This window comes from Salmo trutta, chromosome 13 (assembly GCF_901001165.1).
Source record: "Salmo trutta chromosome 13, fSalTru1.1, whole genome shotgun sequence".
Taxonomy (NCBI): Eukaryota; Metazoa; Chordata; class Actinopteri; order Salmoniformes; family Salmonidae; genus Salmo; species Salmo trutta.
In genome coordinates this window covers 62,110,572-62,123,672 of record NC_042969.1, presented here as the reverse complement: position 1 = coordinate 62,123,672, position 13,101 = coordinate 62,110,572, and the positions used below count along the sequence as shown (strand labels likewise).

At 45.1% G+C, this 13,101-nt stretch overlaps 1 protein-coding gene across 1 annotated transcript in view; it reads left to right on the top strand.

Annotated features, from left to right (window-relative positions):
* The window catches only part of LOC115206259 (protocadherin-16-like), a 184,169-nt gene extending 171,475 nt beyond the window's left edge, over positions 1-12,694 (top strand). The window contains exons 21-28 of the mRNA XM_029773011.1: positions 4,297-4,410; positions 4,955-5,166; positions 5,603-5,754; positions 6,053-6,183; positions 6,922-7,208; positions 7,520-8,187; positions 8,310-8,496; positions 8,798-12,694. Coding sequence (XP_029628871.1) covers positions 4,297-4,410; positions 4,955-5,166; positions 5,603-5,754; positions 6,053-6,183; positions 6,922-7,208; positions 7,520-8,187; positions 8,310-8,496; positions 8,798-10,729 — 3,683 coding nt within the window. The 3' untranslated portion in view covers positions 10,730-12,694. The remainder of the gene's footprint in view (positions 1-4,296; positions 4,411-4,954; positions 5,167-5,602; positions 5,755-6,052; positions 6,184-6,921; positions 7,209-7,519; positions 8,188-8,309; positions 8,497-8,797) is intronic.
* The last annotated feature ends 407 nt before the right edge of the window (positions 12,695-13,101 follow it).

Sequence of the window (13,101 nt, the reverse complement as noted above, 5' to 3'; positions counted from 1 at the left end):
AATTCATCAGTGTGAGACTGAGGTGTGTATACTGTAATTAATCAGTGTGAGACTGAGGTGTGTATACTGTAATTCATCAGTGTGAGACTGAGGTGTGTATACTGTAATTAATCAGTGTGAGACTGAGGTGTGTATAATGTAATTCATCAGTGTGAGACTGAGGTGTGTATACTGTAATTCATCAGTGTGAGACTGAGGTGTGTATACTGTAATTCATCAGTGTGAGACTGAGGTGTGTATACTGTAATTCATCAGTGTGAGACTGAGGTGTGTATAATGTAATTCATCAGTGTGAGACTGAGGTGTGTATACTGTAATTCATCAGTGTGAGACTGAGGTGTGTATACTGTAATTCATCAGTGTGAGACTGAGGTGTGTATACTGTAATTAATCAGTGTGAGACTGAGGTGTGTATACTGTAATTAATCAGTGTGAGACTGAGGTGTGTATAATGTAATTAATCAGTGTGAGACTGAGGTGTGTATACTGTAATTAATCAGTGTGAGACTGAGGTGTGTATAATGTAATTAATCAGTGTGAGACTGAGGTGTGTATACTGTAATTCATCAGTGTGAGACTGAGGTGTGTATAATGTAATTAATCAGTGTGAGACTGAGGTGTGTATACTGTAATTAATCAGTGTGAGACTGAGGTGTGTATAATGTAATTCATCAGTGTGAGACTGAGGTGTGTATACTGTAATTCATCAGTGTGAGACTGAGGTGTGTATAATGTAATTCATCAGTGTGAGACTGAGGTGTGTATACTGTAATTAATCAGTGTGAGACTGAGGTGTGTATAATGTAATTCATCAGTGTGAGACTGAGGTGTGTATACTGTAATTAATCAGTGTGAGACTGAGGTGTGTATACTGTAATTAATCAGTGTGAGACTGAGGTGTGTATACTGTAATTAATCAGTGTGAGACTGAGGTGTGTATACTGTAATTAATCAGTGTGAGACTGAGGTGTGTATAATGTAATTAATCAGTGTGAGACTGAGGTGTGTATACTGTAATTCATCAGTGTGAGACTGAGGTGTGTATAATGTAATTAATCAGTGTGAGACTGAGGTGTGTATAATGTAATTCATCAGTGTGAGACTGAGGTGTGTATACTGTAATTAATCAGTGTGAGACTGAGGTGTGTATAATGTAATTAATCAGTGTGAGACTGAGGTGTGTATAATGTAATTAATCAGTGTGAGACTGAGGTGTGTATACTGTAATTCATCAGTGTGAGACTGAGGTGTGTATAATGTAATTAATCAGTGTGAGACTGAGGTGTGTATACTGTAATTAATCAGTGTGAGACTGAGGTGTGTGTATACTGTAATTAATCAGTGTGAGACTGAGGTGTGTATAATGTAATTCATCAGTGTGAGACTGAGGTGTGTATACTGTAATTAATCAGTGTGAGACTGAGGTGTGTATAATGTAATTAATCAGTGTGAGACTGAGGTGTGTATACTGTAATTAATCAGTGTGAGACTGAGGTGTGTATAATGTAATTAATCAGTGTGAGACTGAGGTGTGTATACTGTAATTCATCAGTGTGAGACTGAGGTGTGTATAATGTAATTAATCAGTGTGAGACTGAGGTGTGTATAATGTAAATAATCAGTGTGAGACTGAGGTGTGTATACTGTAATTAATCAGTGTGAGACTGAGGTGTGTATACTGTAATTCATCAGTGTGAGACTGAGGTGTGTATACTGTAATTCATCAGTGTGAGACTGAGGTGTGTATAATGTAATTAATCAGTGTGAGACTGAGGTGTGTATACTGTAATTCATCAGTGTGAGACTGAGGTGTGTATACTGTAATTCATCAGTGTGAGACTGAGGTGTGTATACTGTAATTCATCAGTGTGATACTGAGGTGTGTATAATGTAATTCATCAGTGTGAGACTGAGGTGTGTATACTGTAATTCATCAGTGTGAGACTGAGGTGTGTATACTGTAATTCATCAGTGTGAGACTGAGGTGTGTATACTGTAATTAATCAGTGTGAGACTGAGGTGTGTATACTGTAATTAATCAGTGTGAGACTGAGGTGTGTATAATGTAATTAATCAGTGTGAGACTGAGGTGTGTATACTGTAATTAATCAGTGTGAGACTGAGGTGTGTATAATGTAATTAATCAGTGTGAGACTGAGGTGTGTATACTGTAATTCATCAGTGTGAGACTGAGGTGTGTATAATGTAATTAATCAGTGTGAGACTGAGGTGTGTATACTGTAATTAATCAGTGTGAGACTGAGGTGTGTATAATGTAATTAATCAGTGTGAGACTGAGGTGTGTATACTGTAATTAATCAGTGTGAGACTGAGGTGTGTATAATGTAATTAATCAGTGTGAGACTGAGGTGTGTATACTGTAATTCATCAGTGTGAGACTGAGGTGTGTATAATGCAATTAATCAGTGTGAGACTGAGGTGTGTATAATGTAATTAATCAGTGTGAGACTGAGGTGTGTATACTGTAATTAATCAGTGTGAGACTGAGGTGTGTATACTGTAATTCATCAGTGTGAGACTGAGGTGTGTATACTGTAATTAATCAGTGTGAGACTGAGGTGTGTATAATGTAATTAATCAGTGTGAGACTGAGGTGTGTATACTGTAATTCATCAGTGTGAGACTGAGGTGTGTATACTGTAATTCATCAGTGTGAGACTGAGGTGTGTATACTGTAATTCATCAGTGTGAGACTGAGGTGTGTATAATGCAATTCATCAGTGTGAGACTGAGGTGTGTATACTGTAATTCATCAGTTTGAGACTGAGGTGTGTATACTGTAATTCATCAGTGTGAGACTAAGGTGTGTATACTGTAATTAATCAGTGTGAGACTGAGGTGTGTATACTGTAATTAATCAGTGTGAGACTGAGGTGTGTATAATGTAATTAATCAGTGTGAGACTGAGGTGTGTATACTGTAATTAATCAGTGTGAGACTGAGGTGTGTATAATGTAATTAATCAGTGTGAGACTGAGGTGTGTGTATACTGTAATTCATCAGTGTGAGACTGAGGTGTGTATAATGTAATTAATCAGTGTGAGACTGAGGTGTGTATACTGTAATTAATCAGTGTGAGACTGAGGTGTGTATAATGTAATTCATCAGTGTGAGACTGAGGTGTGTATACTGTAATTAATCAGTGTGAGACTGAGGTGTGTATAATGTAATTAATCAGTGTGAGACTGAGGTGTGTATACTGTAATTAATCAGTGTGAGACTGAGGTGTGTATACTGTAATTAATCAGTGTGAGACTGAGGTGTGTATAATGTAATTAATCAGTGTGAGACTGAGGTGTGTATACTGTAATTCATCAGTGTGAGACTGAGGTGTGTATAATGTAATGAATCAGTGTGAGACTGAGGTGTGTATAATGTAATTAATCAGTGTGAGACTGAGGTGTGTATACTGTAATTAATCAGTGTGAGACTGAGGTGTGTATACTGTAATTAATCAGTGTGAGATTGAGGTGTGTATACTGTAATTAATCAGTGTGAGACTGAGGTGTGTATACTGTAATTCATCAGTGTGAGACTGAGGTGTGTATACTGTAATTAATCAGTGTGAGACTGAGGTGTGTATACTGTAATTCATCAGTGTGAGACTGAGGTGTGTATACTGTAATTAATCAGTGTGAGACTGAGGTGTGTATACTGTAATTCATCAGTGTGAGACTGAGGTGTGTGTGTGTTTAGAACACAGTGTGATAGTGAGGTGTGTGTGTGTGTGTGTGTGTGTTTAGAACACAGTGTGATAGGGAGGTGTGTGTTTAGAACACAGTGTGATAGTGAGGTGTGTGTGTGTGTGTTTAGAACACAGGGTGATAGTGAGGTGTGTGTGTGTGTTTAGAACACAGTGTGATAGTGAGGTGTGTGTGTTTAGAACACAGGGTGATAGTGAGGTGTGTGTGTGTTTAGAACACAGTGTGATAGTGAGGTGTGTGTGTTTAGAACACAGTGTGATAGTGAGGTGTGTGTGTGTTTAGAATACAGTGTGATAGTGAGGTGTGTGTGTGTGTTTAGAACACATGGTGATAGTGAGGTGTGTGTGTTTAGAACACAGGGTGATAGTGAGGTGTGTGTGTTTAGAACACAGTGTGATAGTGAGGTGTGTGTGTGTTTAGAACACAGTGTGATAGTGAGGTGTGTGTGTTTAGAACACAGTGTGATAGTGAGGTGTGTGTGTGTTTAGAACACAGTGTGATAGTGAGGTGTGTGTGTGTGTGTGTGTTTAGAACACAGTGTGATAGTGAGGTGTGTGTTGTCCTCCTCCAGGTACCGCCGTGGTGCAGACTCAGGCCCAGTACCCTGATGGATCCCGTAGTGGCATCAGTTACAGCATCTTCAGTGGAAACACCCTACACTCCTTTGGAATCAGCTCCTCCACTGGTAAGCTGCAGGGTGGGATATTATATAAAACCCACTTTGACAAAAAGTGTATAAACACATTTTTGTGATTCACCGCATGAAAAATGTGTGTTTACACTCCACTACATCCCTGATGAATATCATAAGGAATAGGAGAAGGATGAATATCCATTGCCCAATTGGTTCTCAGCCCCTAGTTATTGTTCTAACCAGGTGAGATCTGTCCTAGTTATTGTTCTAACCAGGTGAGATCTGTCCTAGTTATTGTTCTAACCAGGTGAGATCTGTCCTAGTTATTGTTCTAACCAGGTGAGATCTGTCCTAGTTATTGTTCTAACCAGGTGAGATCTGTCCTAGTTATTGTTCTAACCAGGTGAGATCTGTCCTAGTTATTGTTCTAACCAGGTGAGATATGTGCTTGTTATTGTTCTAACCAGGTGAGATCTGTCCTTGTTATTGTTCTAACCAGGTGAGATCTGTCCTAGTTATTGTTCTAACCAGGTGAGATCTGTCCTAGTTATTGTTCTAACCAGGTGAGATATGTGCTTGTTATTGTTCTAACCAGGTGAGATCTGGGTACAGAGCTCCATGGGGCTGGACTATGAGGAGTCCCCTAGACTCCGCCTAGTGGTGAAGGCTGAAACTGCATCCTCCAGTTCTTTCATGGCGGTCAACCTGATCCTGCAGGACGTCAATGACAACCTGCCGCGCTTCCATCTTCAGAACTATGTAGCCTACATACGAGAGGCACAGGGATATCATTTTCCTATAATACAGGTAGGTACACTAACGAGCATGCACACACACACACACACACACACACACACACACACACACACACACACACACACACACACCTGTATTATGCTTGGCTGTAGATGGAGTGTTAGGTTGTGGGCTAGAAGATGCTCTGCTCAGACAGTAGAGAAGACCTGGAAAGTTTCAGTGCTGCTGTGGTAGTTCTGAGAGGTGACAGTCTGTTCCTGTCCCTATAATGCAGTGTGTTTCCAACGTCCCTGTTGAGTATATATACTATGCTGTATGAAGCCACGGCCATATAGAACCCTTTTATAAACTCTCGTTCCACTGTTCCAAGTCCAATATTCATTACCAGGTCCTGTTACTGTTCCACAGCTGTTGTAAATCTGTTCTTTGTTTTGATTGATTTCCTCTCTAACCTCTGATCACTTGACTTCCTGTCTGTCCCGTGCAGGTGGTGGCTGATGACCTAGACCAGGGCCAGAATGGTCAGGTGACCTACAGCCTGAGGTCGTCGTCTCTCAGCGGCCTGTTCAAGATCGACTCGCTGACCGGAAGCATCACCACCGCCGCTATCATGGACCGAGAGATCTGGACACAAACCAAGTGAGGGGCAGGGCCTTGGGATGTGGTTGTGAGAGTGTGTGAGTGTATGTGCATGTTTGTTCACAATCGGCCTGACATGCGGTTTCCCTCAGTGGGCTAACCTTTGTTTTCAGTCTATAAATACTCTCCCTGTTCCTGTACTCTCTCTATGTATTGGAATCTAAATTTCTGTCATGCTCTGGGATACAACAGGTTCTGATGTAAGACAGCAGGAGATGAAAGGTTATGAAACCTGAAACATAAAAGATAAGAACTAAACTCCAACTAACAGTATATTTTTTAATTTCCATGGCACCAGGCTGGTTGTTACGGCGACGGACCGGGGCACACCACGATTGGCTGGCTCGGCGACCCTCACGGTGATCATCGTGGACCTCAATGACAACAGTCCTACAATCCCTCTGCCACGTGAGATCAGAGTACCAGAGAGTAAGTCAATGACCCACAGGTCTCAACTGCAGACCCGGGTTCAAATATTATTTGAATGAATTTTAAATACTTTAACTGGGCTTCGTAAAAGTGCAACCCCCCCCCCATCAGACACTTCATGCAGGCTAAAGCAAACACTCAAAAGTATTTGAATGATTTGAAATAGTATTTGAACCCACTATGTAGGGCACTACTTTTGACCAATGAGTGTATATATCAAGAATCTCAGACATTTGAGACGCAGTCAATTTAACAGTGAACCTTTAGCCCAGAGATCTTATCCCTGATCCTTACTCCTTCTCTCTCTAGCAGCACTCAGCAGTTCTCAGTGATAAAACGGACCTTTTTATGAGTCCTTCTGAAGCCAAGTTCCCCTCTGTTCATATCCTGCTGTACATCTGAAGTCTACAGTTTCTTGCATAAAATATCCAATTCAGAAGAAGAAAAAAAATCTGAAGTCTGCAATATATTCCTAAAAAGCAACGTGATGTAATAGGATATGTTATGAGGTAGGAGCTAGTTCTAGGGCAATAATGTTGTTCCCATATATCAATCTCACAAACCCTGTTTTCTCTCTCTCAATTCAATAAAAATTCAAGGTGCTTTATTGGCATGGGAAACATATGTTTACATTGCCAAAGCTAGTGAAATAGATAATAAACACAAGTGAAATAAACAATACATTTTTTTTATATCTCTCTCTCCTCCCTTCCATCTCCCTCATTCTCTCTCCCCCAGACACTCTGATTGGCTCGGTAATAACCCAGGTGACAGGAAATGACGTGGATTCAGGCCCCGCCCTGTCCTACACCCTCCACCTGGACCCGTCTTCCCAGGGCGTATTTGGGATCCACCGCTATGGGGGCGGGGTGTCTCTGACCGCCCCTCTGGACTACGAGGAGAAGACCTGGTACACGCTGACTGTCATGGCAACTGACTCCAAACACCAGACTGAAGCTAACCTCACCATACTGGTGGAGGATGTCAACGATAACGCTCCTACTTTCACACAGGATCTTTACCAGGTAGTCTATCCTCTAACCGTCCTCCACTAGCCTTTGGAAAATCTGCATTTGTGTAATGATGCCATAAGAGACGATGAGAACTTGAGATGAGAACAGAGACGATGAGAACTTGACAATGAGAACAGATTTAGCAGAATTATTTGATGTACATGCAGATCAATAATGATGCCGTGTGTGTATGTATTGATCTTCCTCATTTAGTTTACTAAGACAGATACCTGGTACCATTAAACATTAACCTGCCTGTCCAACATGCCTCAATTATTCTGGGTCCATCCCTGAATACACCTGGTCATGTTTGTGTTTTCCAGATGACTCTGGCAGAGCACTCCCCAGCTGGCAGTGCAGTTGTCACTGTGACAGCCACGGACCGCGACTCTGGGGACAACGGCCGCGTCACCTACAGAGTGATGTCATCAACCCGGGACATCTTCTACATCGACCCCAGCAATGGTACCCTGTTCATCACCCAGCAGGCAGAGTTTAACTCTGAAAACCCTTCAATCCTGGTGGTAATAGAGTCCAGAGACATGGGAACACCAGCCCTCTCATCAATCGCTACTGTACAGGTCCAGGTGACTGACGTCAATGACAACGCGCCCGTCTTCCACCAATCAGAGTACAGAGCCACGGTGTCGGAGGACGGCCTTCCGGGCTCCACCATCCTGACCCTGGAGGCGACCGACGGCGACGCGTCACGCGACAACTGCGGCTTCGACTTCACCATAGCCAGCGGAAACGCAGGCAATGCCTTCCAAATCGAGAGCAGCGTACGCTTCCTGGAAGGACGGGGCTTCCAGACGGTAGGCAGCGTGGTATTGACCGGTGAGGGGCTGGACTTCGAGGCAGTGTCCAGTTACAACCTGACCGTGGTTGTGTCGGACCGTGGCGTGCCCCAGAGGAGCTCGGCTGTCTCTGCGCTGATCAGTGTGACGGACACTAACGACAACCCTCCGGCGTTCAGCAGGGCAGAGTACAGGTAATTTGGTACTTTGTTGTTTGTTAGATGTCCTTAATTCCTCTTTACATGGGTTTGCACTGGGGAACCAAATGTCATGTTTTAAGGAAAAGTGATTGATAAAATCCCCTTGAACCCTGCAGTGTGGTGCTGAGTGAAGGAACAGCCGCAGGGACTGAAGTCCTCAGCCTGTCTGCAACAGACCCAGACTCCTCGGCAGTAGGGAAGGTGCAGTACCTGATCAGCTCTGGGGATGAGACGGGTATGTTCCAGGTAGACCGCTGGACCGGAGCCCTGAGGCTGCAGAGACCACTGGACAACGAGAGACAGGTACCATGGCACTTTCTGGCTTGGGGTGTGCCCAAAATGGCACCCTATTTCCTATATAGTGCACTACTTTTTTAAAGAGCCCTATGGGCCCTGGTCAAAACTAGTGCACTATGTAGGAAATAGTTGGACATAGAAATAGATTGGATTAGTCGTTGGTTATCCACCTGTTTGTATATTCTGCTGCTAGCAATTCATTTCCCTTCAGCGAAAAAGAAAGTATTAATCTCTCTTTATCTCTCCATCTCACAATCTCTCTCTCTGCTGTCTCTCTCTCCCCTTCTCCCTCTCTTCCTCCTACTAGGCATACCATGTGATCATTGTGCAGGCGTCAGATGGACAGGGTCACTATGCGCTGGCTCCAGTCACTGTGGAGGTGAAGGACATTAATGACAACAGACCTTACTTCCCTCTGCCTGTCCTCACCGCCAGCGTCAGAGAGAACCAGCCTCACAACACCCTTGTCACCATGCTGCATGCCATTGACCAGGACATGGGAGTCTTCGGACAGCTGAGATACTACATGTTGGACAAGACTGGAGAGGGGAAAGACGCCTTCCTGGTCAACCAGACGTCAGGCGAGGTCCGGACTCGCTTCACCTTCGACTTTGAGAAAGTCAACTTGTTCAACTTTGTAGCTCTGGCCATGGACGCAGGGAATTACTCTGCCACGGTGGCCGTCCAGGTGTACGTGACAGGGGAGGATGAGTACGACCCTGTGTTCTCCGACCCAGAGTTCTCCTTCTTAGTTCCTGAGGGGTCGAAGAAGGGCCAGAGCATTGGTCAGGTGACAGCCAGAGACGAGGACGAGGGAGTGGACGGGATTGTTCTGTACTCCCTAGCTGACCCCTCGCCCTACTTCCAGGTCAATGCATCGACGGGCGTGGTTTCCCTGAAGATGGACAGCCACGTCCGTCATCTGAGCAGGTCCAAGAGGGAGGTCCGTGTGATGAACCTTGACCTGAAGGCCCACAGCCCTCTGGAGACGTCCCGTGTGGCCACCGCTCGCCTCACCGTTGACGTAACACACACCTCATTCGGCGTGGCGTCGGACATGAACATGCTGCTGGTCAGTGTGATCGCTGTGTCCCTGGGAGCCATCCTCATCCTCATCTTCATCGCCATGGCTCTGTTCTGTGTGAGACTGAGACGTCAGAGGAAGGAGCAGCAGAGTCGCTGCAGACCTCCAGCCTCTCCCGGCCACGGCACGATGCTGCACAAACTAGAGGAGACTAAAGTCACTGGCACCGACCGGAACGACCGCATCTACCACCAGGCCTTACCAGGGTACGCTTCCGACCAAACTGGGAGTGGTGTGGGAGGGCCATACCCCCGCGGGGGCTCCCTGGACCCATCCCACTCCAGCGGGCGTGGCTCGGCGGAGGCTGCGGAGGATGATGAGATCCGGATGATCAACGAGTACCCCCGTGTCTCCTCCATCTCTTCGTCCATGCAGGAACACATCTCAGCCCGCGGGCCAGACTCTGGTATCCAGCAGGACGCTGACCAGCTGTCTGACGTCTCCTGTGAGCCCAACATGGACGCCAACCAGTGGTTCAAGGCCAAGAAGCTGGCCAGTCTCAGTGGGACTCTGCTGGCTGGCCAGGTGCCTGTCTACAGGGAGGATGGAGGAGGTTATCTAGGGGTAGGGAGGGGGCTGAACATCTCCCACCCTAAAGACTATGCCTTTCCAGTGGATGGTAAACCCGCTGTGGACGGCTCCCTCACAGCCATAGTGGCCAGTGACGAGGAGCTGAGGGGCAGTTATAACTGGGACTACCTGCTGAACTGGTGCCCACAGTTCCAGCCATTAGCAAACGTCTTCACGGAGATAGCGAGGTTAAAGGATGAGACGGCCCCTCCTAACCCTCGCAGACCGCTCCAGCACAAAGCCAAGGTGGACCCCAAACCCCCTCGCATTGACCCCCCGCCCCTAATCACCTCCATAGCCCACCCCGGGGCGAAGACAGTCCCGGTCAAGCCTGCTCCCGTTAAGCCCTCTGTGGGGAGGTCCTCCTTCCCCCATCTGGCCTCCCTACGGAGGTCCCCCATCAGTCACGAGGGCTCCCCCTCCTCAGTAGCCATGTCCCCCAGCTTCTCCCCCTCCCTGTCCCCCCTGGCCGCCCGCTCCCCGGCCATCACACCTTTCGGCGTCACCCAGGGCCCCTCAGCCTCTGTGATCAGCACCACTGAACACAGCATGGAGCACAGTGAAGAGGCTGAGATGAGGATATAGACAATCGACTCACAGATGAGGATATAGACTCTATTGACTAAAAGATGAGGATATAGACTCTGTAGACTGAGATGAGGATATAGACTCTGTAGACTGAAATGAGGATATAGACTCTATCGACTCACAGATGAGGATATAGAGTCTATTGACTCACAGATGAGGATATAGACTCTATTGACTAACAGATGAGGATATAGACTCTGTAGACTGAGATGAGGATATAGACTCTATCGACTCACAGATGAGGATATAGAGTCTATCGACTCACAGATGAGGATATAGACTCTATCGACTCACAGATGAGGATATAGACTCTATTGACTAACAGATGAGGATATAGACTCTGTAGACTGAGATGAGGATGTAGACTCTGAGGTACTAGAGATTGGAAGACTGATACTGAGTTATTGATCCTCAAAAGACAGAGGTGTTGTCTCAATTGACACCCTATTTAGGTTGCAGGGTGGTACCCCTCCTAATGTGTAATGGTCACAGTATCTGGTGTCAATAGACTGTATCGTACAGTGTACCCTCCCTTCTGGCCAGAACACAGAGTGTGGTTAGTACTGTAGTTAAATAATGAAGTAACTCTTAAATGGACTCTCAAAGGTGGTAGCTGCATCATAAACTAATGGGACTCTCAAACTGAACTAGAATCAAAACTGAGGCGAAAATGGATGTTGCCTTTTCCTCTTCCCTCAATCCAATCAGTGTCAAGAGAACAAAACTACCCAGGATTTGCACATTCTAATGGGGAGCCATGATGTCAATATTCTGTAGAAGATATTTTTATACTGACTTTGGTTTCTGACTAGAAATGGCACTAATTCTGTGCCAGAAGGCTGTTATAGCCTCAGAATATATTTCCATATGTGTATATTTCTAGCTATGTAACAGTATGTGTGAACTGTATGTTGGTTCTATTTTATGTACTTAACCATTGTGTTCTTGGAACGAAAAAAAGCTCTTTATTTCTATTAGTGTGATTGATTGGGGGATATGCTATCATTTCTTGTAAATATTTATTACAGAGGAGCGAAAAAAGAGCTTGCTTTGCTGGAAGAACATGATACCAGTATCAATACAGTGTTTGGTCAGGAAGCTTTCAAAAATAATCTGGTGAAGTGTTGGATCCCTCTCATACTAATTCAGTGTGCCATATGTGTGTCTCCCAAATGGCACCTTTTGCCTATATAGTGCACTACCTGGTCAAAAGTAGTGCACGATAAAGGGAATAGGGTTCCATTCGGGATGCAGACACAGTCTTTTGAGTCTTGTTTGAAAGGATCAGTCATGCATGTTCTCATGTCCTACACATGTTCCTTTGTTTCTCCCTCCAGTCTAGCTTAGGTGAACTTGACACCGATTGATCGTGTCCTTTTTTTCAGGTGTCTTTGCTGTGATTTTAATCACGATGAGCCGTACAGGTCTACTTGGTATTCTAGTGGCATAGTAGACCCAGACAAGGGCAGAACCACTCAGACACACACAGGGGAGGTCAGAAACATCACAGAGACCAGCTGCAATATAACTACAAAGTTGTCCGCAATAGAACAAAGGAAAATAAAACCAATGTTATGTATGTCAGCAGACCAGGTCTAGTTGTTATTGTAGTGGCAGTCGAACCATCCAGACAGACAGGTCTAGTTGTTATAGTAGTGGCAGTCGAACCATCCAGACAGACAGGTCTAGTTGTTATTGTAGTCGCAGTCGAACCATCCAGACAGACAGGTCTAGTTGTTATAGTAGTGGCAGTCGAACCATCCAGACAGACAGGTCTAGTTGTTATTGTAGTGGCAGTCGAACCATCCAGACAGACAGGTCTAGTTGTTATTGTAGTGGCAGTCGAACCATCCAGACAGACAGGTCTAGTTGTTATTATAGTGGCAGTCGAACCATCCAGACAGACAGGTCTAGTTGTTATTGTAGTGGCAGTCGAACCATCCAGACAGACAGGCGACAAAACAGCTGACATGAGGTTTGAGTAGGGGTTGTGTGTGACCTGTGAGGTTTGAGTTCTCCCCAGGATTTTTAACAAGGTGGTGCTGCTGAGTACGGTGGGGGCTACCAAATAAAGTAAACCAATTTATTTTATTAACCCTGAGGTTTGAGTTGGGGTTGTGTGTGTACCTCTTGAGGTTTGAGTAGGGGTTGTGTGTGTACCTCTTGAGGTTTGAGTAGGGGTTGTGTGTGTACCTCTTGACGTTTGAGTAGGGGTTGTGTGTGTACCTCTTGAGGTTTGAGTAGGGGTTGTGTGTGTACCTCTTGAGGATTGAGTTGGGGTTGTGTGTGTACCTCTTGAGATTTGAGTAGGGGTTGTGTGTGTACCTCTAGAGGATTGAGTTGGGGTTGTGTGTGTACCTCTTGAGATT